This window comes from Aethalodelphis obliquidens, unplaced genomic scaffold, assembly GCF_003676395.1.
Source record: "Aethalodelphis obliquidens isolate GAN/ISIS:26980383/991018 unplaced genomic scaffold, ASM367639v1 scaffold14, whole genome shotgun sequence".
Taxonomy (NCBI): Eukaryota; Metazoa; Chordata; class Mammalia; order Artiodactyla; family Delphinidae; genus Aethalodelphis; species Aethalodelphis obliquidens.
The window spans coordinates 37,191,425-37,218,092 of NW_020837958.1; the positions used below are offsets into that span (position 1 = coordinate 37,191,425).

At 46.5% G+C, this 26,668-nt stretch overlaps 1 protein-coding gene across 15 annotated transcripts in view; it reads right to left on the reverse strand.

Annotated features, from left to right (window-relative positions):
* PPFIBP2 (PPFIB scaffold protein 2) overlaps window positions 1-26,668 on the reverse strand; it is a 146,151-nt gene that overhangs the window by 56,128 nt on the left and 63,355 nt on the right. For 12 of the 15 annotated variants that reach the window (XM_027115495.1, XM_027115490.1, XM_027115486.1 and 9 more), the window contains 2 exons: window positions 7,981-8,073; window positions 4,016-4,129 (listed from right to left, as the gene is read on the reverse strand). In XM_027115495.1, coding sequence (XP_026971296.1) covers window positions 4,016-4,129; window positions 7,981-8,073 — 207 coding nt within the window. Of the gene's footprint in view, window positions 1-4,015; window positions 4,130-4,297; window positions 4,465-7,980; window positions 8,074-26,306; window positions 26,558-26,668 lie in introns of those variants that run through there. The other 3 variants (XM_027115493.1, XM_027115494.1, XM_027115482.1) reach the window with 3 other exon arrangements.

Genomic DNA, 26,668 nt, shown 5'->3' on the forward strand with positions numbered 1-26,668 from the left:
AAAAAAAAAAAAAAAAAAAAAAAAAAAAAAAGGAGGTGAAAATGGACTCAGGCTGTGGGCCTTTGAAGACCCACTTGTACACTTCCTGGTAGATGTCTCTTCCTAATGGGGAAGGCTCCCTGGGGAATCTAGATAGCTCAGTGAGTCAGAGACCATATCAGAGTAGGTGTTTCCACAGGCAGCTCCAAGAGACGCTTGCAGCTACCCCGTTCCCACCCTGTGTCCTGCAACAGGCTGCAGACAAGAAATATTTTGCCCTCAAATGTGTCTATAATCTATGCGTGGCTCATGTGGCCCTGCCTCTGTGCTGATTCTGTTTGGTCCTGGTTTGCCTGTCTAACCCCATGGATCTTCATGCTCTCCCTTTCTAGAGGCCAGATGGGTTAATGTGTAGAAGAAAACAGATGAGAGCTAAGAGATCCGCACTTAGCAGGGGACCAGGCCAAGCCAGGCTGAGGGGTCCATGGCTCGTGAGTCGGGTGGGGAACATTGCTCAGAACAGCTGTCGGGAGAGACAGCGCAGTGGGGTTTGGAACCCATGGACGCACAGGGTTTGGACGATACTGGCTGGGTCTGGGTTTCCTTAAGTTCCCCCAGAGGTCTTCTAGCCAGCCAAGGGGGCGAAGTCTGGAATAGAGGTTGCAGACTGGATCTGTGGGCCAGGCTTGGCCTAAAGGTACAATAAACATTGTGTGGTTCACACAATACTTCTTTTTCATTTAAATTAGTTGCCAATGTTTTTAAAATAGAAAGACTGATCTTTAAATTTTTACATCTGGATTTCCAGCTTCTTGTGAAAAGCAGTAATGGGCCTCCATGGGTGGTCAGCTAGAATTGCTGGCTCCTTTAGAAAGGATGTTTTCAGTGTGTAAGGGCTAGCAGGAGCTGCCTGCTCACGGGAAGCAGTGTCAATAGGCAGTCAGGAGGCCCCACGCTGTGACAGTGAAAGCATCTCCTTCAGAGCTCCTCAGGCCTTTAACAGGAGGCCAGGCTTGGCTCAGGGCTGGCAGAAAGAGGCAATTGTGGACTTCCCTGGTGGCGCAGTGGTTGGGAGTCCTCCTGCCAGGGCAGGGGACACGGGTTTGAGCCCTGGTCCATGAAGATCCCACATGCCGCGGAGCAGCTAAGCCCGTGCACAACTACTGAGTCTGCGCTCTAGAGCCCATGAGCCACAACTACTAGAGCCCATGCTCTACAGCAAGAGAACCCTCCGCAATGAGAAGCCCGCTCACTGCAACAAGAGTAGTCCCCACTCACCGCAACTAGAGAAAGCCCGTGCATAGCAACAAAGACCCGACGGAGCCAAAAATAAAGACCCGACGGAGACAAAAATAAAGACCCAACGGAGACAAAAATAAAGACCCAACGGAGCCAAAAATAAAGACCCGATGGAGTCAAAAATAAAGTAAATTAATTAAAAAAAAAAACAAAACAGAAAGAGGTGATTGTTTGCCTCCATTCTCTGCCTTAAGGACGTGAGTCATGCTTGCTCCTACCATGAGCCCTGGGGCCCAGGATATCACAGTCTAACCAGGCAAGTCTCTGCCTATCCCCAGTTCAGAGGACACTTACGTATGTACTCCACGCTATATATAGATGGCATCACATCAGCATTGTGATGCAAGAATTAAGCGTCTTTTCAAACAGTATCAAGCAGATTTCCGGAAAGCATTACCATGTGCAGAACATTCAATGTGGCCTTTAGAGCTGGCAACCCAATGATCTCCAGTTCAGGCACCACCAAGCCCAGAGAACACATGAGTGGGAGCGGAGCCTCAAATGCCTATGACATGAACTCAGAATTCTCCAGGAAAGGACTGCACACTCCTTTCATTTTACCCTTGAAAGGCTGAGAGAATACAGTCAAAGTTATGGGCATAACAATAACTTGGTTAAGTTCAGGAAGATCTTTCAACCCCAGAGGTAGCAAATAAGAGCTACTGCACTCCAGAAGATAGCAAGCCAACACGTTCACCTCTACGGTACATGCAAACCACACGACTGCTACCTCGGCCACAGCACACAAGAAAGAAGATTTAGAATCAATGGGATATAAGGGGCAGTTGAGCTTAAGACTTTTTTAAAAGTCTAAAATCCAGTCTATGGGATAATGCTTAGAAGGATAAGACAACCTCAGAGAGCTCAGGCACCACGATGGGGCCATTTTCTGACCTCCGATCTTGTGGTTACTCAGCAGGCACTGCCTTCCTGAAATATCAGCCTTCTGCCGTTTTTCTGACATGTTCCCTTCCACATGCAAATTTTCTTGGTCTCTGTCTACGTTTTTTTTTTTTTTTTTTTTTTACAGACAGCCCCTCCCTCATCTTCCTCCCTGGTCCCCACCCCAGAACCGCATCTTTTGCTGTCTTGAAAATATAATCTAGTGGGTTGTCCCATGCACTCTTGTGAAAATGCTCTTGTGCCATTTGAGATTTTTCCATCAGGCTATTTTCTTTCCTGGGTCTTCAAAAGAAAGATTCAACTTTTAAGAGTAAATAAAAAGAAAGATTCACTCCTGTTGCTACTCGGATTTCCAGGGAATACGATAAGCAAGAGAAATGGCATACCATTTAAACAGAAAATCAAATGGGGCCAAGAATGTGGTAACTTATTAATCAGCAATGAAAGGATAAACTAATAGCAGCTTCCAAGCTGTCAGAACTAGTTTCTACAAAGACATTTGCATTAAAATATTGATTTTAAAAGAAGTTCTTCAAATGCACTCAAAGCTAAGAAACACCTAGAAACTAAGATATTTACCCCAAGACAAAAGGTCATATTCAAAGCCTCTGTTCATTACTATGCTGTGGAGAAACAATTTGAATTTTATGCTGACCAAAGCGATTAAAAAAAAAAGGTTAGCGCTTGGGGGATGGGGGAGGGAGATTATAAGCAGTCTTCTAATTGAACCCACTCATTTTAAGAAATGGACTTTCATTCCTTAAATAATTAGTGAGCACCTTTTATGTGCCAAGTACTATACCAGGACCTACAAAGCATACACACACAAACTTCAGTCATGGTTTATTTTTCAAAATAACTGAAGTGCAAATATGATGCAAGTTAAGGAAATTAGATATACTAGAGTTCATAAAATAAAATTTCTAATTAGCATCTCAACAGATTCTGAAAAGACTTTTGATAAAAATTCAACACCGCTTCCTAAAAATTGCAGCTCGTTATTTACAATGGGGTCAGACTGTTCAAGAAGAGTCAGTTCAATTATAATACTTTTGCTAAAAAAAATAGTAAAAAAGGTCTAAGTGATAGTAAAGACAACGATACAGCAAAATTTAAAAGTGGGAAAAAAACTCACTCTATGACGTTAAGCATAGAAAAGCTGAGGACTAAATCATATCTCTGGTGCAAATAGTGTTTTGTATATTATATGTACATATAACAAAAAGGCCCAAAGAGAAACAAGGAGACATTTAAGAGATGTTTCTGAATGGTAGAAGAGCAGCTAATTTTTTTCATTTTAATATGTATTAAATTATATTAAAATATTATGTAATATGTGATCGATTTTATCAAAGAAAGCCACACAGAGTGATAAGGAGAAAGAGTGAGGGAAGGAAAGAGGCACAAAATAAGTTAATCGACTTTCGAAAACCCCAGATGCCACTTACAGGGCAAAGGCGACAACAGTGCCATGCCCGAACCGTGGGTTACTTGGTTATGAGGAGTTAGCCAGTTAAGTGTGTCCGGTGTGGTTGGTGTGATAAGATGAGGGGGACATGGCCAGCAGAGAGCTCTGCACTGAACCAGGCCAGGAGAAAGTGCCCTGGGAATCTGTCAAACCAGCCCAACAAGTTATTCCTCCCAGGCCAGCCCTTCCCTGCCCTCCCCCCCTCCGGTTTCACCTGCTGTGTAAACACCACAGGCTAAGCAGCCAACCCTCCCCTCCAGGCAGGACGGGAATGGAAGCAGTGAGCTCTGTAACGTGGACCCAGAAAGGGGCTTGCCCACGTGAGCGGCTGCAGGACCCAAGGCCCTGGGTCCCACCCACCCTTACCTGTTGAAGCATCTCTTCAGCAGCATTGAGTTTCACCTGGTGTCCTTCCAGACACACTTCCAGGTCCCGAATCTTCTCTCCTTGGGCTTCCACTTGGTCTGTGAGGACGCTCACCTGTCCCAGGAAATAAAGCAAGGGTGGAGGCTGGGACCGGCTCCCCGCTGGAGGGGAGCCGTGAAGCCACGCCACTGATTCTTGATGGGAGAAGAGTGGCTGCTGTTTTTGGTGGGTGGTAAGTGGGGGAAGTGTCCTGGATGAAGGGAACCCCGGTTGTTTTCTCACCTGGCCGGGAAGTCCCAGCCACCACCTGGACCAGGTTGGTCACATTTCCTGCTCTTGACAGACTCAGGAGAAAAACACCCAGCAGCCACGAGAGCAGCCTCTGGGCTGGCCTCTGGCTCCTTGTGCCTCTCACAGAGCTCCCTTGGGCAGCCCGACCTCAAGGAATAACTCGGCTGGCTCGCCAGGGCTCCTGCCACCTCATGTGGAAGCGCGATCCAAACTTCTGTGCAGAGTAGCCAATGACCTTACCCCTCTCATCAGGGTGTAAGGACAGCTCACCTATCAGGCGAGGGTTCTGAAGCAATTAAGGAATGTGGGACGTAAAGGGCATGTATTAGCACTGACAAAACTTGGCTGCAGGAAGGTTTTTGTGCTTCACAGGCCAAAACATGACTAAGTCATAAATATACACAAGCCACGCTGCATATACAGTGGCAGGAAAACAGTCGTCTTTCTGAAGAACATCGAGACTATCTCTTGGAATTGTTAGCAAATAAAAATCCATTTACGATAAATCATTTAAATTATACCCTAAATACAGACTGAGAAGATTTTCAAAGCCTCTATCAGCAAACAGCCTTTGCCTTATTATTATTAATCCTTTTCCGTATTACTATTAAATAATTATTATTAAAAGGTGCCTCAGAGCAGGAAGAGGAAGAAAGCATGAGTGACCTCCCCCCCGAAATAAAGAAATCAAGGACTGGTAAACTGAGATCCTTTATAGCCTTTTGGTTTCTAACCAATGGTTGACTCATCACCATTTACATATAGATGATCATAAATTATTTCTCAGTCTGTAAAGGAATGATAGCTGGAGCATGAGTTAATGTGAATTCACTTATGCATGCTTAAATAAAGTTATGAATTATAAAGCTCCCTTTTACAGAGGCACTAATCTTAATGAATATGGCTGCTTTAAGCTTTCCATTTTTATGTTCCTAAGTGATTAATGAATTATTGAAACATACTCCTGGAGCTGATGCATGGTGTGCTACCATTTCAATTATAATCCAAAAATGGGCGTCTTATCCTCGCTGCCTAACGCGATCAGCCGTCCTGGCCTTTTCAACTACTAACTCTAATCTCAAAAGAGTAGGATGCCAGGGGTGGCCTTTGCTGCCTGGGTTCCAGAGTTTCTGTTGGGGATGTGTCATGGTTAATCTTACTGGGATGATTAACACTTAGAGAGTCTGCACCACGCCTTGGGGCCATGGGCTGGCGATACCCAGCGGAATAGGTACCCAGACCCCAGACGAATAACGTGGTCTCCGGCATTCTATATAGCTCATAGCCCAGCTGCTCTTAAGACTCGAGATACACCGGGTTATGGGGTCCTTATGAACGTGAATACTCAGTCTAGGTTATGAATGTAGAGGTGTAGAAAATTGGGAGAAAATGTATAAAGGTTCTAAATGTGACCTTTATTCAAGAAAAAATATTTTCTGAGCCCCTACCACATGCTAGGCATAATTTTAAAAACCGAGGGGATACAGAAGTGGGGGAAAAAGAAAAAGATGAAAATCCTTGCATTAAGAAGTCACATTCTAATGAAGAAATACAAGATTTTGGTTTTATTTATTGTTTAATCCTGAAAACAGTATTTTGCCCTGTGTGATTTCCCTTGTTCTTCCACAAGTAAACCCAGGAGAACATTCTGGGCCAAGGGCTCCAATGAATTCGGTCTGGCTGAGCTGTCTTGTGAATTAATCAAGTAAGTGGCCCCCCGACTCTGAGGATCTGTCTAACCTGCTCCGTGAAGCCTCTAGAGACAGCAGTGAGCACGTAAGAGCAGCTCTGAGAGTCTGTCCACAAGCTCCTGGAGGGACAGAAACCATTAGGATCCACTTCTGACTTTACTGATAAGCAGCTCTCCAGTTGTGCTAGAATCATTAAGGATTATTCAAGAATTCAGAATTTTTACAATATCAGAGAGATTATCACACAGGAATTCTTTATTAAATTGTAACCCTCTAAATAGAAATGTCTCATTTCAGCCATGAAGGTTCTGGGTTCATTCGTCTGTAGCTTGATACTGTTTGTGGCAAAATTCTAAACTGGACGCTCTTCCATCAGTTGTGTCATTGGGATGGAGGTTCCAATTACACATCCCGCAAAGTGTCTGCACTGTAACGTGCTATATAACCTGGCCCCTGCTACCTCTCAGTAGGCAGTTCCCAGGCTTCTCAGGGTCACCAGCTCCAACCACACAGCCCCTTCCTGTTCTTTCCACACGCCAAGCACATGCCTACCTCAAGGTGCTCGCTGGACCAGCCACCTCCTCTGCCTGGCACGTGCTTCTCCCAGTCTCTATGGGGCTCCCTCCCCAGCTCCTTAAGTCTCCTCCTATCGGGGAGGTCTTCCCTGACCACACAGTCCTATCCTGCTTTATTTTTTTCCATAGCATTTATCATCACTGGAAACATTTTGTGAATTGGTTTATCATACATGTACGTGCGCGCGTGCACACACACACACACACGAATGGAAGCTTGAGAACAGGGACTTAGTCTATTTTCTTCACTGCTACAACCCCAGCACCTAAAACCAGTATCCACTGAGTTGTGGGCATGCAAATAGTTTTTAATGAACAAATCAATGAAGTGAAGAAAAAAAAAAAAACCTAGGATACAAAATTGTGTAATTGTATATTTGGTCTGAGCTTAATTTTTTAAAATAGGGGCAGGACAGAAAAAAAGAAAAGGACTGGAAGAAAGGGCTAACATGTTAAATTCTTTTTGACTTTCCAAAGTTTCTAAAATAATCAGATATTATACCTACATTCATAAAATGAAGTGAAATGAATAAAAGAAATAAGGTAAAACAGAAGGAAAAAAGCCAAACATACTGCAGCCTCTTAACTCTAGTGCTCTAAGCTAAGGCCCATAGTCTAGGGAGGATCCCAGAACCCTCCCTGCCCCCTCGCTTCCATCCCACTTACCAGTCTTAATCACCACCCTTCAAGCTTTTTAAGGAGCTGGGATTAGGACATTAGTCTTATTATTCTCTAAATTGTCAATCACAGTGTCTGAGGCATACCAGACCTTGAGGCTTGGTTCATGTGTTTGAGAACTAACACAGCAAAGGGCTCCTACCTCAGCCAAAAGGATCCCACGAGAAAGATCAACTTTTCAGAATGCAATGCAAGTTTTCAGACCTGAAACTACGTCTTTGTCAAGTTTTGGAGTTCCTTTCTTCAAAGTAAGAGAGTCATCAAAGGCTTATTAACCCATGTTAACAGCTCCAGGGGGGTTGGCCTCAAAGTGATCAGTCTCGATCCAGCTCCGGATGAACTGGGCCTGATCCTGTTAGCATCCACCCTGGGGCTTTTTAAGAGGCTTTTCTGTATTAGTGACATGAGGACACATCTCCTTTGCAAGACTTCTGGAAGACAGGGCCCCATTAATCAGCCTGGCCACAGAGCTTCCAGTGTATAGATGCAGATACTCTTGTAGTCCGTGATAAATAAATGAATCCATTCACAGCCCCCAAAAGCCAAGGCCAGAGTTAAACTGTGCCCCCAGTTACTTTCTCCTTTGTTTCAGGAAAAGTCTTTTGAAAAACATACACTTTGGGAGCAGGAAACATCCAACAGAGAAAACCCTTTGGACTTCCCTCCTACTTAAGGCAGCTACAGAGCTGGAGGTAACAGAAAAAGCTGGTTCCCACCAAAAAGGACCCACCTGTAATATGAGGGACTCCTTATCTCCTTCTAGACGTGCTAAGCGTTCCTGGTACGTTTCATTACTAGCAGCACTGTGGTGATTTACCTGGGACTAAAGGGAAGAGGAAAAAAACACACACTTAAAAGGCTGGAAAAACATCTTACCAACTTCCAAATGAAGTATGCAATTGGTGAGGTCAGTTTCGCTCATTATCTATGCAAAACCACCCACCTAAACAGGAAACCACAGGATTTCAAAACTACTACAAGGAGGACCAGATCAGATGCCACTGATAGGCATGCCATAAAAGGTGGCAAAAACCACCCCCTGGGTGACCTCACCTTTGGCTAGAAAGGCCTTGGTGGAACTCCAGACCCGGCGGTGCTTGGCGTGACTGGGCGTGTTGGGTCTGGTTTAGCTGGAGGCACAGCCGGCCAGAAGCACCAGTAGCAATAAGGGTCTACTCTTTGAGACCAGGGAGCTGGTACCATGCACTGAGGAACTATATGGGAACAACTCCTGCACAGATCTTGTCTCCTGACTCTCACGCCAAAGTTCTCCAGAGCCGAGGCACACCTCACGGCGTGGAGGCCCATCCTGAACATGGCAGGGAGCCTGGAGGATGAGGGATGCCAAACGGAAGGCCCTTCATCTACTCGCACATCCCTTTCAGAAGTGGCCGATCGTACCCCTCAATAAGGGCTCTGGCAACCAGGGTGGCACGTGGAGTTGCTGCAGTGTTAGAGCTGAGAGGAATAAGCTAAGATGAAACGTCTTGAGAAGAACCCAAATGACAGCCAGAGGGATCTCAAGGGCCAAGCAGAGGGAAAACACAGGAAATACCAAGTAGTCGGAAACCATGGAAAACAGAGGAAAGGGAGATTTGAGATGGCAGTTGAGAGGCAAAGCTTATAAAATGCCCTGAGCTAGAGACAGGAGCTGCAGTCACTTCCTGGGTGTGTCTGCCCTGGCTGTAGGCAGGGAGGAGGGAGGTAGCTGCTAATGGAACTGAACTGGCCCAGTGCTACGACTACACCCTTCTTCCACGAGGAATTTAAGGGCCCAAACCAGAGGCGCACAGTAGGCCATCCAGGGGCTCAGTGGTCTGAAAAAGCAGATCTTATTGCTAAACGGGGAAATGACACTCCTTGACACCTGGGCTGGTCCAAAGGAGTCAATGCTCCAATGATCATAAGGCGGGTATCCTATATCCCAAAGGAAAGTCACGATTGTAAAAGGAGAATGTCAGAGAGTAGACCAGGCACAGAGAAGGGCCCAGAGGTGGTCCCCTTCTCCCGAGCCCATTTCGCCACATTCCAACCTTCAGAATGGGCTTTCCAACCACACCCCACCTGCCTCATTAGGAAAAGATACCTCCTGCCTTCCCTCGTCCCATCCCTTCCCCAGTGCACTGCCTAGGTGAGGGCAGGTGGCAGAGCCAGGCCTGGTTCCAAAAAGAAACAGGGAGCAAGAAATCTGCATTCCAGCCGTGGAGCGTCACCTGTGAGGGAAGCACTGGCTGTCTGTTGATGGTGCAGCGGGAGGGTGAGCCCAGGGGCCACTTCCCAGGGCAGCTGTGCCAGGCACAGGCCAGACGGACAGGGCACCCCTGCCATTCCCCTGCCTTTTCGTCTAGTCCCTCTCCAGTCTGCATCTTGTTCAGTGTTAGGGAAGCTCTTTCATACCATAAACAAAGGGCCTTAGCAATCACTAATGGCTTCTTTGTGTTGATGGTGGTTTATTATTGTTCCATTAATTAATATTCCAGTCATCACACGGTCAAACACTGACTAGTATCCAAAGATATAATTAGAACCTACATTTCTCAGAGCCTAACAAGAAAAGAAAGGAAATAGCTCTTAAGCAGCAGGTCAATTGCTTCTCTGTCCAAGAACTCACATGATGGTGACTTTCAGAGGAGAGAGACTGAGAACAGAAAGGACCCAGGCACCCAAGTGAAGCTGTGTGGATCCAGCGCCAGTGCCAAAGTCAGCACATGCACAGGGCCACCCACCACTGGCAGCTGGTACTTCTCCAGCAGGAGGCGAAGGGAAGGCTCCTTCCACAAGACTCCGGCCAGCTACCGCACCACCTGGGCCTCAGTCAAATGGAGGGCAGTGTGTTCGTACGATAAAAGACCTACCCACGCAATCACCCAGAGAGGCAGCTAGTTGACCAAAAAAAAAAGAGGAAGGAAGGAAGTTGATATCGTAAGTTCAGTTAACTTACGTGCCATAGAGTCTATAACACATGGTAGAAGTAGATTAAAATAAAAACTGAATCTACTCTAGCAGCCAATGGAAAAAGGGAAGCACAACTGAGTTAAAAGATGCACAGATCAGTATGACAAAGTCAAGCTAACTGCCTAGGAGAAGCACAGCTCTTCCTAAGGAAGGGAGAACCATCCCTTGTTTCCACAGAGAGACTTTGCGTAGTGGGATAAACAACATTCGGGATGATACCCTCACAGTAAACAGAGCCCAGCAGAACTCACTGCTTTCCTGTGATGTTCTCAAAATAGGTCAAAGGTTAGTGGATAACGTGGGCCAAAAACCAAAGCAATTCTATGGAGACCAATACAATGTGGTCCAAGTACCGTGCTCTAGACACAAAGTGGGCACTTAGGCAGCGCTCACCATGTGCCAAGCACTGTCGAGAGCACTTTACGTATATTAATTCATTTAATCCTTCCCACAGCTCTGCTAGATAGGTACTATTTTTATTCTAATTTTACACTTAAAGGAACTGAGACACAAAGTATACGAACAAGGCACAAATGGATTATTTGCCCAAGTTACCATGTACGAAACCAGTAGGCTCTCTGTTACAGCTTGAGGAACAGATCAGTATAAATTTTGTTTTATACATTGTGATTGTATGAAAGTTCACTTAAAATAAGGTGTAAAAATGCTGTCTGAACCTAAACATCCATTAATAGAGGAGTGGATAAACTGTGGCTCACCCATATTATGGACAATTTGTAGTATTTTAACATGAGGCGGATTTTTATGAACCATCATAGAAATACAAGACATATTGCATAGTGAAAGCAGCAAGATGCAGAGAATCACATGGTGTGACACTAGAGAACAGTACCATCCAGCTCCGCAAGTACTGATGTATCTATGAAGGTAAACAGATCCAGTGTCTGGAAGGCTACAGAACAACCCTCAACAGTGCTCTCTTCTGGGGAAGTTTCTGGGCTACGAAAAGTTGGGAGTGGGAGGTTTGTTCAAGAGGGGCTTTAACTATAACATTTGAGCTTCTTATAAAAATATGTTTGTGCTTCCCTGGTGGCACAGTGGTTGAGAGTCCACCTGCCGATGCAGGGGATGTGGGTTTGTGCCCCGGTCCTGGAAGATCCCACATGCCGCGGAGCGGCTGGCCCCGTGAGCCATGGTCGCTGAGCCTGCGTGTCTGGAGCCTGTGCTCCGCAATGGGAGAGGCCACAGCAGTGAGAGGCCCGCGTACGGCAAAAAAAAAAAAAAAAAAAAAAAAAAAGTTTATTTACTTGAGTAATTAAAATATATTTTAAAATCTAGAAGCACCGTTTGAGTAGCTAGAACAGTTCTTGGTGCTTTTTTCCTCCCCTAACAGACTTGAGGGGCACATCCTTTCCCAGCAGTCACACTGGCCCATGTGGCAGTGCTGCATGTGGCAGAAAAGTGCCTCCCTTGACCCAAATCACCATTGTAGACGAGCAGGGCATCTTCCTCTCATACAGTTGGCCAAAATCACTGCTGTTCTCTAGCAAGCTTTTGAAAGGTATTAAACAACAGTGAGATGGAAGCAATATCCCAGAAAGAAGTCTGCCACATCGTTATCCCTTGCTTTTGGCGAAGTTCAGAGTCCTGTGTTTTCACATTCTACAGAAGATGGACAGCTCTCAAGAAAACTGCACTCAAGCCTTAGCTGGTCACAGACCAGGATAAAACACACCTCTGCTTGAAGAACCTGGAAAGCAACTGAGAACAGGGCCAAGAAGAACATCTTGTTGAATGCCAACATTTATCAGCCAAAGGTGAGGATTTGAGTTTTGAGTGAATAAATGCATACTCCTTATTCCAGTAACTGGGCAACAGGTTCAGTCACTTTTGGGCATCATTATTGGATTATAAAATGGCTGTATCATCAGGGCATAAAAGGCCAGAAGGTTATGAAAATGATTGATAAACATGTTTAAAAAGACAGAGTCGGGACATAGCTCTGTTTTGCCTGACTTTCAGAAGAGCTTGCTTTCTCACAGGCTACACCTGCTTCCTTAATTCTAACAGTGGAATTGTAGTAGAAGTCTGGGATCAATACTGAGATCATCAACTGGGTCCCTGAGTGATTCCAGGTTTGGGAGTCTCTGAAAAGTCTTGTCCGTATTCTCTATCAGGTAACTTGGTGATAGAGCAGTTGCCCAGCTCTCCATGCATAAAGTCAGATGGAGAGAACCATGCCAGCATTCCACCGAGGAGGAGAAAGTCACACAGAATTCTGAAGGATGCTACGTGCTAAGTTTCGATTCCTCCCCGCTCTGGGATGGCAAGTGATCTAAAGGAGAGTTCTATACTGTTCTACCCTGTTAAGGATGCTCAACCCACTGATAAATATAAATTAAAAAGAGGTCATTTTTACTCAACTAATGATGTTAAGCCCCTAGGCTAGACCTGTACAGTGGACTTCTGATGTACTAAGGTGTGATATACATACATTTGATCAAATTTTTCTCTTCTGTTTTGATGGTTATTTCTACAAATGTGACAGAGGGAAAAATGAATCTTCTCATCCAAACTTTCCATCGTCAAAGCTATGCCTGAAACTATAATTCACGTTAGTTACCTGATATAATATTGCGTGAGACCAAGAGATATTGTGAAGGCCAGGGATCTGCGTACCCTATGGAGGTGAAATGGCAACTACAGATCGACATTTCCACGTCCTCTTGCAGCGCTTATTGAAGAACGCCACAGTGAAACATACTCCCTCTCTCTTATATCACAGAACTAAATCAGCACAGGGAGTTCTTTTTGTGTGTATATTGTCAATAACTCAGAAACTTTAGCCAGACTACTGAAGTTAAACCCCCTTTGCTTCTACCAAATTTTACCCTCAAGAGGCTGGACAAAGTCTTGAATGAAGGAATCCATCTTCTAAAACCCAGATCTCTTGGAGGCAAATATAAAACACAGCTCAGAAACGTCACATCAAGGTCTTCCCCAGATGCTCAAGATAACTATTAGAGAAATGCAAATCAAAACTACAATGAGGTACCACCTCACACTGGTCAGAATGACCATCTGCAAAAGTCCACAAATAATAAATGCTAGAGAGGCTGTGGAGAAAAGGGAACCCACCTATACTGTTGGTGGGAATATAAATTGCTGCAGCCACTATGGAAAACAGTATGGAGGTTCCTTAACAAATTAAAAATAGGGACTTCCCTGGTGGCGCAGTGGATAAGAATCCGCCTGCCAATGCAGGGGACACGGGTTCAAGCCCTGGTCTGGGAAGATCCCACATGCCGTGGAGCAACTAAGTCCGTGTGCCACAACTACTGAGCCTGCGAGCCACAACTACTGAAGCCCACATGCTGCAACTACTGAAGCCCGTGTGCCTAGAGCCCACGCTCTGCAACAAAGAGAAGCCACCGCAACGAGAAGCCCGTGCACTGCAATGAAGAGTAGGCCCTGCTCGCAGCAACTAGAGAAAGCCTGCATGCAGCAACAAAGACCCAACGCAGCCAAAAATAAATAAAAATAAATTTAAAATACCTTTCTTTAAAAAAAACACAAAAAACTAAAAATAGAGTTACCACATGATCCAGCAATCCCACTCCTGGGCATATATCCAGAGAAAACTCTGATTCAAAAATATACATGCACACCTATGTTCATAGAAGCACTATTTACAATAGCCAAGACATGGAAACAACCTAAATGTCCATAGATAAAGAAGATGTGGTGTATATATACAATGGTATATTACTCAGCCATTAAAAAAAAGAATGAAATAATGCCATTTGCAGCAACACGGATAGACCTAGAGATTATTATACTAAGTGAAGTAAGTCAGACAGAGAAAGACAAATATCATATGATGTCACTTACATGTGGATCTAAAATATGACACAAACGAACTTATTCACAAAACAGAAACAGACTCACAGACATAGAAAACAAACTTATGGTTACCGAAGGGGAAAGGGGGTATGGGGGAGGGATAAATTAGAAGTTGGGGGACTTCCCTGGTGGTGCGGTGGTTAAGAATCCGCCTGCCAATGCAGGGGACACAGGTTCGAGCCCTGGTCCGGGAAGATCCCACATGTTGTGGAGCAACAAAGCCCGTGAGCCACAACTACTGAGCCTTGCTCTAGAGCCCGTGAGCCACAACTACTGAGCCCACATGCCACAACTAATGAAGCCCACGCGCCTAGAGCCTGTGCTCCGCAACAAGAGAAGCCACCGCAATGAGAAGCTTGCACACGGCAACAAAGAGTAGCCCCCGCTCGCCGCAACTAGAGAAAGCCCGCGTGCAGCAACGAAGACCCAAAGCAGCCAAAAATAATTTTAAAAAAAAGAAGTTGGGTATTAACATATACACAGTACTGTATATAAAATAAACAACAAGGTCCTACTGTATAGCACAGGGAACTATGTTCAACATCTTGTAATAACCTATAATGGAAAAGAATCTGAAAAAGAATATGTGTCTATATCTATATAACTGAATCACTTCGCTATACAACAGAAACTAACACAACATTATAAATCAACTATACTGCAATTAAAAAAAAAAAAGGTCTTCCCCAGGCCTTGGGGGTGATGTTGCTGAGAGTCCCCTGGAACAGAGACAACACAGCACCTTGACTCTTACAGACTGTGGCCCTCTTTCTAGAAGACCCAAAATACTGTTGATGCTGAGACTGGGCAGGCCTAATATACAGCTCCAGCTATCAACAGCCTACAGTGGCGCTATCTTCTAAGCCATCTCTAAATGGAAGAGAGAGGCTTCAGGATGATGTAGCAGCTGTGCAGGCTGATCCTCGGTTGGGGGTCATGGAGTTGACCATGACAGTTAATCAGACTCAGTGATTAGGAGAGAAGTGGGAGGATGGAGAAAGGACCGTGTGGGTCCAGGAAGCACAGGACTGACCACCAAGATTCCAGTATGGACAGAGTCTCTATATAAAGGGCATTTGGGGCTACACAAAGACACTAGACTAATCTGGGTCCTGCCTCCACCTCTTGCACGGGTCAGTGAATAAGGAGTTTACTCTCGGTTAAGTTCCTCATGCACCACAAGCTGAATGCTAGCAGGCTCAAGAAATAAAATAGATTTTCCATATCTTGGGGGACATTGCATTTTTATCAGGGACGTGATTATCAGAGGATATTTAAGGTTCCCCCCCTCCCCGACACACAGGCAAAACCCTTATCATTAGCTGCAAAAACCCCAGACTAGTCAATTTCCCTCTCGCTCTCTTGCTAAGAGAAAGGAACAGGCTGGGGTCATTACCTTTGCTATAACTATGTGGCACGAGTGAGGGCTGCCAGCTCCTTAGAGATATTCTCACCCCTTCCAACCTCCTGATGCAAAGCTTAGATGGTTGGAATCTTTCCTCTGTATTTTTAAACTTGGAAACAGAAAATGGTAGTAGTTGTGCTACAAGGTTCAAAGGTTGTCAGTGGACATGTCTTCTTCCAGGTGGAGGAAGTTGGTTTGCAGCAGGAGTAAGCTATGAAGCCAACACACATGGAAACACAAATGAAAGCCAAGAGAGAGAGACTGGTGGCATTCTCACCCCTGGTTCGTGCTGTCCAAAGGCAATGATACATCCCTGCCCTTCCTGTTGGTCCCCTCTTGGCCTACACTGGTTCAAACCGAGTTTCTGTTACTTGCAACCAAAAGTCCTGGCTAATGCATTTGTCTCAAATGGTGATCAGTCAATTGACTGAAATCTACTCCTCTGGAAACAGATTTACAAGACAGCATTCCTGCTATTTGGATATAGTATTGAATTACAAAGGGATTCTACCTACCATTGCTTGATTTGCTTGAACTGGTAAATTTAAAGACAGAATTGTCAGTTCTGAGCCAACTATAGTTAAAACCAAGATTATCATCAAGGGCTAATAGGGATCTACTTTGTGGCACAGGGTGTGTCTGTGTGGGATGCATGCGGATAAAAAAGGAACCCATTCTCCTTTGTGTGTGAAATGGATGACTTTCTATCCACCACCTGTTGGCCTCCATTCTTATTTCCCAAGCAGAACAAGAAGGTTAATTCAGGGAATGACACAAGATGCAACAGGCCCATGGCATCAACTGGGTGTGTGTGTGGGGCGGGGAGAGATGAAATAAACAAAAATAGGTTAAAACACAACAAGAAATAAACAGGAAGCTAAAGTAGGGCTAAAAGATATAAGGGTGGATGGGAAATGAATAAATGAAGGGCTATAAGAACATAGAAACACCTGACAACTGTTTAAGAAGCTACGTTGAAAGAATTAACACATCCTGTATAGCTGTACAAATGCCAGGTCTGAGAGCTGCAGCTTCCCTGTTCCCACCTTTTGCTCAGCTGGATTTCAAGGCAGGGGATCCCTGGGGACTTCGTTGGGGGCTTCCATATTCACATACAGAATTCCGGCAGCCTTCTCCTCTACAAGGTAGGACCTCCTGCGCAGAATGACGGCTGGGAGCGATTAAGAGGTGAGGCTGCATTGACCATGCACAAGCTCAAGTAGGTCACCTCATCTCAAGCTTCCCATCCTTTAAATAGAGGAGATCATACCTCACAGAGTGACACAGATGATCAGTTAGGTCATTAAAAACAAAGACGTGTGGGAATAAAAGTGCAGAAAGCTCTTTAGAGCAGGATGCTCTAATATTTCCTCCACGTAATATAAAGTTTTTGAATGATCGTGGAAACACGGAACTCATTGAAATGGGTTTGTTTAAACTAAAAGACCAAAATGCAGTTAAGACACAGCTCTTCCCTTGCACTGACAGCTTTAATGAACTCATTCCTTTTGTGCAAAACAAAAGGCGGCAACATTTCTCATTAGGACACCTATGAAGTATCCAAAGATCTGAACAAACAACCCAAAGGAACAATAACCAAAATACTTTCGGGCTGGAAAGAAAAAAAGTGCCTAAGGGACAACACAGAACCCATTGTTAGCTAAGAGCCCTGGAATCATGCCTGCGGTGCACAGCTTCAAACCTGTTCACTTTCCATCGTCTCTGAAAAGATGCCCATGTTTGGAGTTGCATCTACAGGAACACAGTTTATAATGAGCACAGTGAAAATTTCAATAGCTAATAATGACTAATCATAAACACTTGCATTTTTCTTTCTGTTCCAATCTGAAAGTCAGGTCCAATTTAGGTTAAACATGAGCTTTCCAGCTGAGCTGTGCCCCCGCCCCCAGCAGCCCCCTCAGAGCCATCACCCTCTGACTCTAGTGGCTGGTCAGCTTCCACGATGCTTGCTCGCTCTTGGCCTGGTCCTTCCACTGTAGCTTGGCAAAGGGACGGCCACATTAGGTCTCTGCAGAGTTCTGGAGGGGGTGCTTGGTGGCATGGATGGGGGCCGTGCAGAATCTCCAGGACTCTGACTCCTTCACAGCCTGGCTGGCCTCTGCTGGAAGGGCGTGCCCCCCAAGTGTGCTCTGGTACACTCTCGGGGATGCTGGGTGAGGGCAATGTCCCACGGGACCTGCTGACAGCATGGCACTACACTGAACACGGGGAAAGAGCTGGTTCCAGAACAAACACGTGGTGTGGAGGAGAGGTCGCGTGGCGGTGTCATTCGGTATGCGAACATGGAGTGTGGGAAAAGCCTAAGGAAGTCAGCTCCCCGTCAAGGGGATCATATCAAATCCAGAAAACCCACCTCAAGAGAGCCATAGCTGCCAAGCACAGGGGAGATGTCAAAGTCACTAAGGCTATACTTCAAGCTCAGGACCACCACTCACACAACAAGCTTTTGAGAAACTTGGAAAATGTAGACCTGAAAAAATAAGGACCAAAAAAATAAAGAAGTGGATCATAGAAGCTACAATTTCTATTACATGGCTCAGGTTACCCATCACCAAAGGAATCAAGCAGAATGAATGCAAGCAGGTGCTTGTAAAAAGGAAAACTTCTCCTAGATGTTTTGGTTAAGGAATTTAAGGCCTATCTGGCAGTTATTATAAAACCACTTTTTCCCAACAAGGAATAGCCAAGCCCATCCACTACCTCTGGCACAGAGTTAAAGAAGTTTCTTCAAAATGCAGCCTGAGTAGAGTACAGTCAGGTCCTTAGCTACCAGGAGCCCAACAAGAGAGAGATCCTATCCTGACCTTGACCTCCTTATGCCCTCCACCTCTCTTACTTGCAATTATATATAAGGGGAGGCTATGTGTCACTGGTGGGGTTGTCACTATCAAATGATCACCATCAGGGACGAGCAAATTTCATGAGTAGCAAATTAAATAGCTTGGTCAACCAATGTTCACATAATCATGCTTCATTCAGTTATCTATTCCTGAACACCTACTAGGTGCCACTCCCTGTGCTAGGCAGTCCCTGCCTTGAAAGAGCTCTGTAGTCTTACACTGAGACATGATAAGTACTGTAATAGAGTTAGTTTAGTTTTGTTTTTTTTACATCTTTATTGGAGTATAATTGCTTTACAATGGTGTGTTAGTTTCTGCTTTATAACAAAGTGAATCAGTTATACATGTACATATGTTCCCATGTCTCTTCCCTCTTGCGTCTCCCTCCCTCCCCCCCTCCCTATCCCACCCCTCCAGGCGGTCACAAAGCACCGAGCTGATCTCCCTGTGCTATGCGGCTGCTTCCCACTAGCTATCTACCTTACGTTTGGTAGTGTATATATGTCCATGCCTCTCTCTCGCTTTGTCACAGCTTACCCTCCCCCTCCCCATATCCTCAAGTCCATTCTCCAGTAGGTCTGTCTCCACTCCTGTCTAACCCCTAGGTTCTTCATAACATGTTTTTTTTCTTAAATTCCATATATATTTGTTAGCATACAGTATTTGTCCTTCTCTTTCTGACTTACTTCACTCTGTATGACAGACTCTAGGTCCATCCACCTCATTACAAATAGCTCAGTTTCGTTTCTTTTTATGGCTGAGTAATAGTGTTAGTTGTGTGTAAGCCAGCAGCAGTGGCATAGGGGAGGGACGAATCGATTATGCCTTCAAGGGAGAGGAGAGGCTTTACAGTGGAGTCCCCACTTGAAAGACTGAGTCTTGAAAGCTATGAAGGAATTCCCCCAGAAGAATAGAGAACAGCATCTTTGGAAAGAGTCCTCCTGATACAGATAGGCTATCCATGAAGCCACGATCGCCACCCTTCAGATATTCTGGTTTCCCAGAACTAACACAGAAAACAAAGAATATCTTGACAGTCTATCTATAAGCTTTCCAACCAAGGGGCTGGTGTGATGCACATGAAGGCTCCTAACTGATAATCCTGGGAAGCAGGATTTGGAGGTGAGAGAAATGCACTGGATTCACCAAGATCTTGTTCCAAGATCATAGCCTTGCATAAGCTTAGTCCTTGCTGAATTCTCTTGATCAGGTGGCTGGATGCGTAAGGAACCTACAGCACTTGACTGTAGGAGAAGTGGTATTTACAAGTGTGCTAGTATCTTGTGAAGGGAGCATATTAAAGCCAGGAGCAGAGGAAAAACAGGAGCCTCTTTGAGTGGTGCTCTTTCCTCATCTTGCCAACTCCAAGAGACACACTGACTCATGATTCTTAAAAATACCTGTCGGAGACAGAGGGGCAGCATCAGGTGCCAGAGTTGGGGATGGGGGAGCAACTGTGACTGTTTCAGCTCACCTGGAGGCATTAGAAGTAAACGGCCTGATGCATCTTGGCTCCTGAGATAGAAGGTCCAGGCATTTCATCAATCAAATAGCATAAGAGAAAGATCCACAGGTGGAAAATGTGGGATTAGGTAAGGGCCAAAGAGAGGAGCTGGTCCTTTGGTCACAAGAATTTCATTAAACCTACAAGATGCCCAAATGGGAATGAATTCCAGGGAAAATGGATGGGAAACGTTGCTTGGGAAGTAGAGGCAATAAGAACATTATAGAAGGACTTCGAAAGCTTTCTTAGGGACAAAGCCAATGTGAAGTGGGTTTGGGAGTGACCAGGAAGGAGTAGAGATGTTGTTTTTAGCCTGCTCTTGATTTCAAGATTCCTGATGGTGAAAGGAGGGTAAGTTCTATAAGGCAGCATGGAGAGACAAAGTACATAGTCAGAGACAGTTTTGTTTTTCTCTAAGAATCAAGGAGAAGCGTTTTCTGCCAAGGACATGGGACAAGGAGGCAGGGCAGAGTAAAGAGAAGAAACAATCGGAGAACACCAGGACGTGGAATAGCACTGGATCAGGAGGACAGGATACTGGGATAGCCTTGGTGGAGAGAAGGGACTCCTGACCCATGAAACCAAAGGAAGTTGAAAAATGATGGCTGTGGGGACTTCCCTGGGGGCGCAGTGGATAAGAATCCTCCTGCCAATGCAGGGGACATGGGTTCGAGCCCTGGTCTGGGAAGATCCCACATGCCACGGAGCAACTAAGCCTGTGCGCCACAACTACTGAGCCTGTGCTCTAGAGCCCATGAGCCACAACTACTGAGCCCACGCGCCTAGAGCCTGTGCTACGCAACAAAAGAAGCCACCGCAATGAGAAACCCACGCACCGCAGCAAAGAGTAGCCCCCGCTCGCAGCAACTAGAGAAAGCCCACATGCAGCAATGAAGACTTAAAGCAGCCAAAAATAAATTTATATATAAAAAATATGCTTTTCATATTCCTTTTAAAAAAAGAAAAATGATGGCTGTGAACACTGTTACCTTTTGTGGTGGTGGGGAGGGAAGATGAGAAGTTCATCTATGTGTGGCTAATTTTTTTCAATGAAGTAGGTGGTGACATCAGTTGAGAGGGGAGTACAAGGTTGGAGACAAATGGAAAAGTGTGAAAGAGCTGATACAGGGATGGGGGAGGGAAGAATGCAGGGATGAGTCAAGGGACACCCCCGCCCCCAAGTGCCGATGCCAGTTCATGGAACTACCAATGGCTGTGCTGCTCCGGAGCACCCGCCCAAGCTATTCAGCAAATGACCCTGGTATGATGCCCCTTTGCTAAACCCTGCTGGGAAAGAGGCGTGAGGGCCTCTCTGAATAGCTGGCAGACAGGAGTCACAGATGGCAAAATTCTAGCTCCTAAATTATGCTGGGGAATATGATGGGTGGACATTTTGGGTGCATTGGCTAAAGATGGGATGTACCCTTAGGAAAATGCGGACAGCTAGAACCCTTGAGTAACCATACCCACTATCATCCTCCTCCTGGTCTTGAAAAACCTCTGTGCCCAGAATCAAGTTTGGGCGCATGGCTCTAGAGTAACCAGAGGCTGTCAGTTGTGACCGAGGTCATCGTCACCATAACATCTATGAAGCGTTTTCTAAGCACTTTACATACACTGAATTATTTATCCATATTTTACAATCAAGAAAATTGAGCCCCAGGGAGAGTAAATCAATTGTCCAAGGTCACACAGAGCTGAGATACGAACCCAAGGAGTTGGATACAGGATCCGCGTTCTCAGCCAGTGGGAGCAGCTTTCACAGAAGCCGCTGCCTACTTCAACTTTAACTGCACTCTGACTTGAGTACAAGGCAAGTCAATATCTGGGGCCAGGATGTCTTTGCAGCTCTCCTGGCCCAAGTGGCCAGGCTACTGGATCAACCGTTTGAGCACCAGATGACACAGAATAAAGTCTCACATTAGCAGTTTGAGTTCATCCCATACTGTGTACTACAGAACCCAAGCCAATTGCATGGGGGAGCCATGATGATTCCGTTTTTGTTTTTTTCTTAGGGGCTGGGGGTGGGGTGGACGGGGTTGTGACTTCGGTTTGGAGTTTGGCTCCGACGCAGAGTCCTAGAAGCCAGCAGCAGTGTGAAGATGCTGACAGTGCTGGGACTTCTGTTCCTGGGAAAATAAACTCCTGCTCAGAGGGCAGCGGGCGGACTCCACAGACCCTGCTTTGTTGCTATTTTGAGAGGCTCTTTCAGGACTATGTGGGTTGGAGCCACTGATCTCAAAGCAGGGCAGGTGTGAGCTGTTTGTGAGTCAGTCAGGAACCAAAGAGCTGAGGGGCGGAGACCCTCTGGATGCTTGTGGTAGGAGATTACCTTGTCCCAGGGATCTGTCTGTCGGGGAAGGCACTGGAGGACCAGCCCTGGTCAGCCTTCTCTCAGCAGCCCCTGGGGCCTCTGGCTACTCATGGTGGGCCAGGTCCCAGCTGTCTCCTGCCGGTCTTTGCTTTGAGACCTTGACCTGGAATGTGGAAAGGGGCCTAAGCTGAAGGAATGATGGCCTAAGATGCACTCCTAGGAGAGAAGCAAACTGGTCCCATCTGTTCCTCTTTCAATATCCTCCTTCCTGGTAATGGCCAAGAGCAGTTAACTTTTATTGAATGTTCCTACGTGCATGGTTCTCTGCTAAGCATTTAACATACATTATCTTACTTGATCCTCATAAAACCTGTATGTGGCTGGCACTATTACCTTCCTTATTTTATAGATGAAGAAATCCAGGATTTGAGGTAATATGCCTACGATCACAGAGCTAGTAAGTGTGGCAAAGCCAAGAGCCCAACCCAGGCTTTACTTCCAACTGCATGTTCTTAGCTAAAGCAGTACGCAGTATCCCGTCCTCCAAAGGCCACAAGACAATGTCTCTTTTCTCACCAAATGCTTCCCCTCTAGCTTTGGGCCTTCTTAGCCATAGGCATCTCCCCTTACTGTCCCAAAATTCAAAGACTGTCTTGCTCCGAGGCATTGACCTCTTGGACTGGTCCAAGGACAAGGGCTCCCAGCCTCCTACCAGGTCACACCTCATCCAGGCACCTCTTCTGCTGGAACCACCCCGTGTGTGGGAACACGAAAGAAACAGCATGTTTCCACCTTCAAAAACCTGGGCTAAGAGAAACCTGCTCTCCAAGCCACCCCAGCTTGAGGAAGCACGTGGGAAGGGGGTGGGTGAGCCAAGCAGATGGAAAGTGCTGGGCACCCAGGCTGGAGTCCACTGCATGCAATACAGGGAGGAGGTCAGCAAAGGACTGATGGAAAAGGAGAGCCCCGATGGAGTCAGATGAAGTGGGTGGGAATTAGGAGGAGGACATGGAGGTAGAAGCTCAGAAAAGGCAGGGACTACATGTGGGAGCTCGTCAGATATAAAGAGATGAAATTAAAATAAATATAAATAGATATAAATGATGAAACTAAAAAGGTAAGTTGAGGCCAGGTTAAAAAAATGTCTTAGGGCTTCCCTGGTGGCACAGTGGTTGAGAGTCCGCCTGCCGATGCAGGGGATGCGGGTTCGTGCCCCAGTCCGGGAAGATCCCACGTGCCGCGGGGCGGCTGGGCCCGTGAGCCATGGCTGCTGAGCCTGCGCATCTGGAGCCTGTGCTCCGCAACGGGAGAAGCCACGACAGTGAGAGGCCCGCGTACCACAAAAAAAAAAAAAAAAAAAAAAAAAAGTCTTAAAAGCCAAGCAGGCAGAAAAGCCTCGGCTTTCTCGTCCAGACTAAGGGCAAATCCTGGGGCTTACGACCAGGGTCAAAGGATGAAAAGGGATTTTTATTTATTTACTTGTGGTACACGGGCCTCTCACTGTTGTAGCCTCTCCCGTTGCGGAGCACAGGCTCCAGATGCGCAGGCTTAGCGGCCATGGCTCAATGGCCCAGTCGCTCTGCAGCACGTGGTATCTTCCCCGACCGGGGCACGAACCCGTGTCCCCTGCATTGGCAGGCGGACTCTCAACCACTGTACCAGCAGGGAAGCCCGGAATTTTTTTTTTTTTTAAAGGGGATTTTAAAGAGTCTGGCAGTTGTGTTTCAGGTAGAGAATAGGAAAGATACTGATTATACTGCCTATGACATATCCAATACTTTGTGTGTGTGTGTGTGTGTTTTTTTAATACTCCTTAATAGAAGAAAAATGTTTTGCTATGAGTCTTTCCCAGGGGCTTTGAAGTCTCCTCACTTAGAGCTTCGCCCAGCAGACTTCCCACCATCCAAAAGAGTCAGAGCTCACAGCCTGGGTCTCAGGACTGAAAGAACCTCCTTACATTGCCTCGCATGCAGAATTAATTCCTCCACAGACAGAACTTCTGCACAAGGTACAAAGGTACAACATCTGTTCCAGCGGCTGGGACATGGCACCTACAATCCCAGGCACATCGCGGCTGTTAAGACCTCCTGGTTAAAAAGCTTCAGTTGGATACAAGAAAATAAAGAGTAAGTGATGGGAAGTGCACTTCTCACCTATTTCCTCCAAAACCTTTTCAATGAGGCTTTTTCAATTCTTAAGACAATGGATGTGAACCTTTACCAAAATGTCTGGTCACCTCAGCATGCTCTCTGGTGACTGCAATGCCCCCATCCCAAAGCTGGGATGGGGCTGAGCACAAACAGGATTTCTGCTGCGTTCCAAACCCATAATTTTCTACCTACTTGGCCATAGAAATGAGGAAAGAGAACTGGACTGGGAGACAGAGCAGGGTTCAAGATCAGGCTGCACCACTTACAGCCATAACACTAATAGCCACGAGGTTCCTAGCCTTTCTTGGGCTTTTTTTCTTTGTTTGCGGTACACGGGCCTCTCACTGTTGTGGCCTCTCCCGTTGCGGAGCACAGGCTCCGGACGCGCAGGCTCAGCGGCCATGGCTCATGGGCCCAGCCGCTCCGCGGCACGCGGGATCTTCCTGGACCGGGGCACGAACCCGTGTCCCCTGCATCGGCAGGCGGACTCTCAACCACTGCGCCACCAGGGAAGCCCCCCTCTTGAGCTTTTTTAAATGAGGGGTTTGTACTAGTTGATCCCAACAAGCCCTCGAGCTCTCTAATTTGGTTCATTTGCCTCACTTTTCGTGACACAGCTTACCATACACCATATCACAGCTAGAGTAATTTTCATAAAATACAAATTAGATCCCCCAACGTATCTCATGCCACTTCCCTACTACAAGTCTCCCATTATACAAACGACATCACCCACAACCCTTACTGTAGACTTCCGTGTCCTGTGTGATCCGGAACCCACCCCTAGCTCCTAACCATCACCGCGCTCAGACGTGTTCTTCACCCCATTTTCCACCTGACTCACTCCTACTTCTTCAGTTTTCAATGAAGTGTTACTTCCTCAAAGAGGGCCCCTGACTACTCCTCCTCAATCAGTAACAGCCCTTGATGATGGCTACCAACAGTTCCCCTTCTTGGCTGTATTTATCAACTTGTAAATTTCAGGCTTATTTCCTGGGACTATTTAACTGGGATCTCCCAAGTGGTAGCTGGGAGATCCACAAGAGCAGAGACTGGTTCTACTTTGTGCTCACCACTGGACACCCAGTACCCAGAACTTGATAAATATTTGCAGAGTGAGAAGTGCAGAGGGCACACGCCAAAGCAGGCCCAGGGTTGGGGCGCTGGGGTCGGGGACCTTCTGAGCCGGACACTTCCTGTCCCTCCTGTTCTACAGTTACAAGGTCAGGTCTCTTATCTGTCAGCTGCTTTTGCCCTTCCTCCCTCTGAAAACATTCAGCCTCAGTGTGAAAATAGATGGATACCCATCCTTGCAGCTCAAAGATGGTGACAGAAGAGTGAGCCTGGGTTCTGTGAGTGCGGACGCTACTCCAGCCCCCAGCACTCACTCCACACTCTCACGCTCAACCCCTACAGAGTCGGCAGGAACGACTTGCAATGCCAGCCCTTGGCCTCTGAGAAACACGCAGAAGAGGACTTCCGAGAGCCTCCCCCCCGCAACGCAGCAGCTCTTTTGGCTGACAGCACACTGACTAATCTCCACACCAGATGACTTCCGAGCAGAGAAGAAGCCCAGCAACTTCTGAACCCAGTGCGTTTGAAAGGCAGCGGCCTCTCCGCATCCTCACACCAGAAGTGCTGGGCACCTTCTTCTGGTCACGGTGTCTGGAGCCTCCAACCGTTCACGTGCTCAAGTTAAAATAACGAACTCTCCTCACTTCATTCTTGCCTTTCTGCACAGAGGCTCATTCACTAGAATGTCAGAGGAGAAACAAAGACAGCTGACTGTTTTCTCCCCTAGTGTCTATAATTAGATTCTCATGGAGAACTTGGCCACGACAGGGCTTCGCCGGACAAACACCTCCCCCTCCACACACGCATGCACACGCGCGCGCGCGCACACACACACACACACACACACACACACACACACACACACACACACAGTGTCTCTCCCCTCACTCATCTCCACGGAGACCCAGACAAAGCAGCCAGTCACTTACCCTCTTCAGCCACGCGAAATGCTTGTAAACATCAATGTCCCCATCCATGCTGGGTACCCATGTCAGCAGTTAGATTCCTTGGTTGAAAAAGCCCTTTTTCTGGCCAGAGACCAAATTCTCTCCTCTTCCTTGCTTCTGCCCCCTCCCCCTCAGGAACGTCAAGCTGTGTTCAAATTTCCCCAAGTCCCCTGGCCTGCGTCCGGCAGCCTTTCCCTAAACAGTTTCAGAGACACAGTGGCTCAGACCAGACCGTGCTGCTCCTGTATCCACCTCCCACCCCCCCGGACACACACAGGCACCAGCTCAGGGACACAGAGCCTGCAGAGCAGGGGAACCTAGCAGAAGCGGGGGGGGGGGGGGGG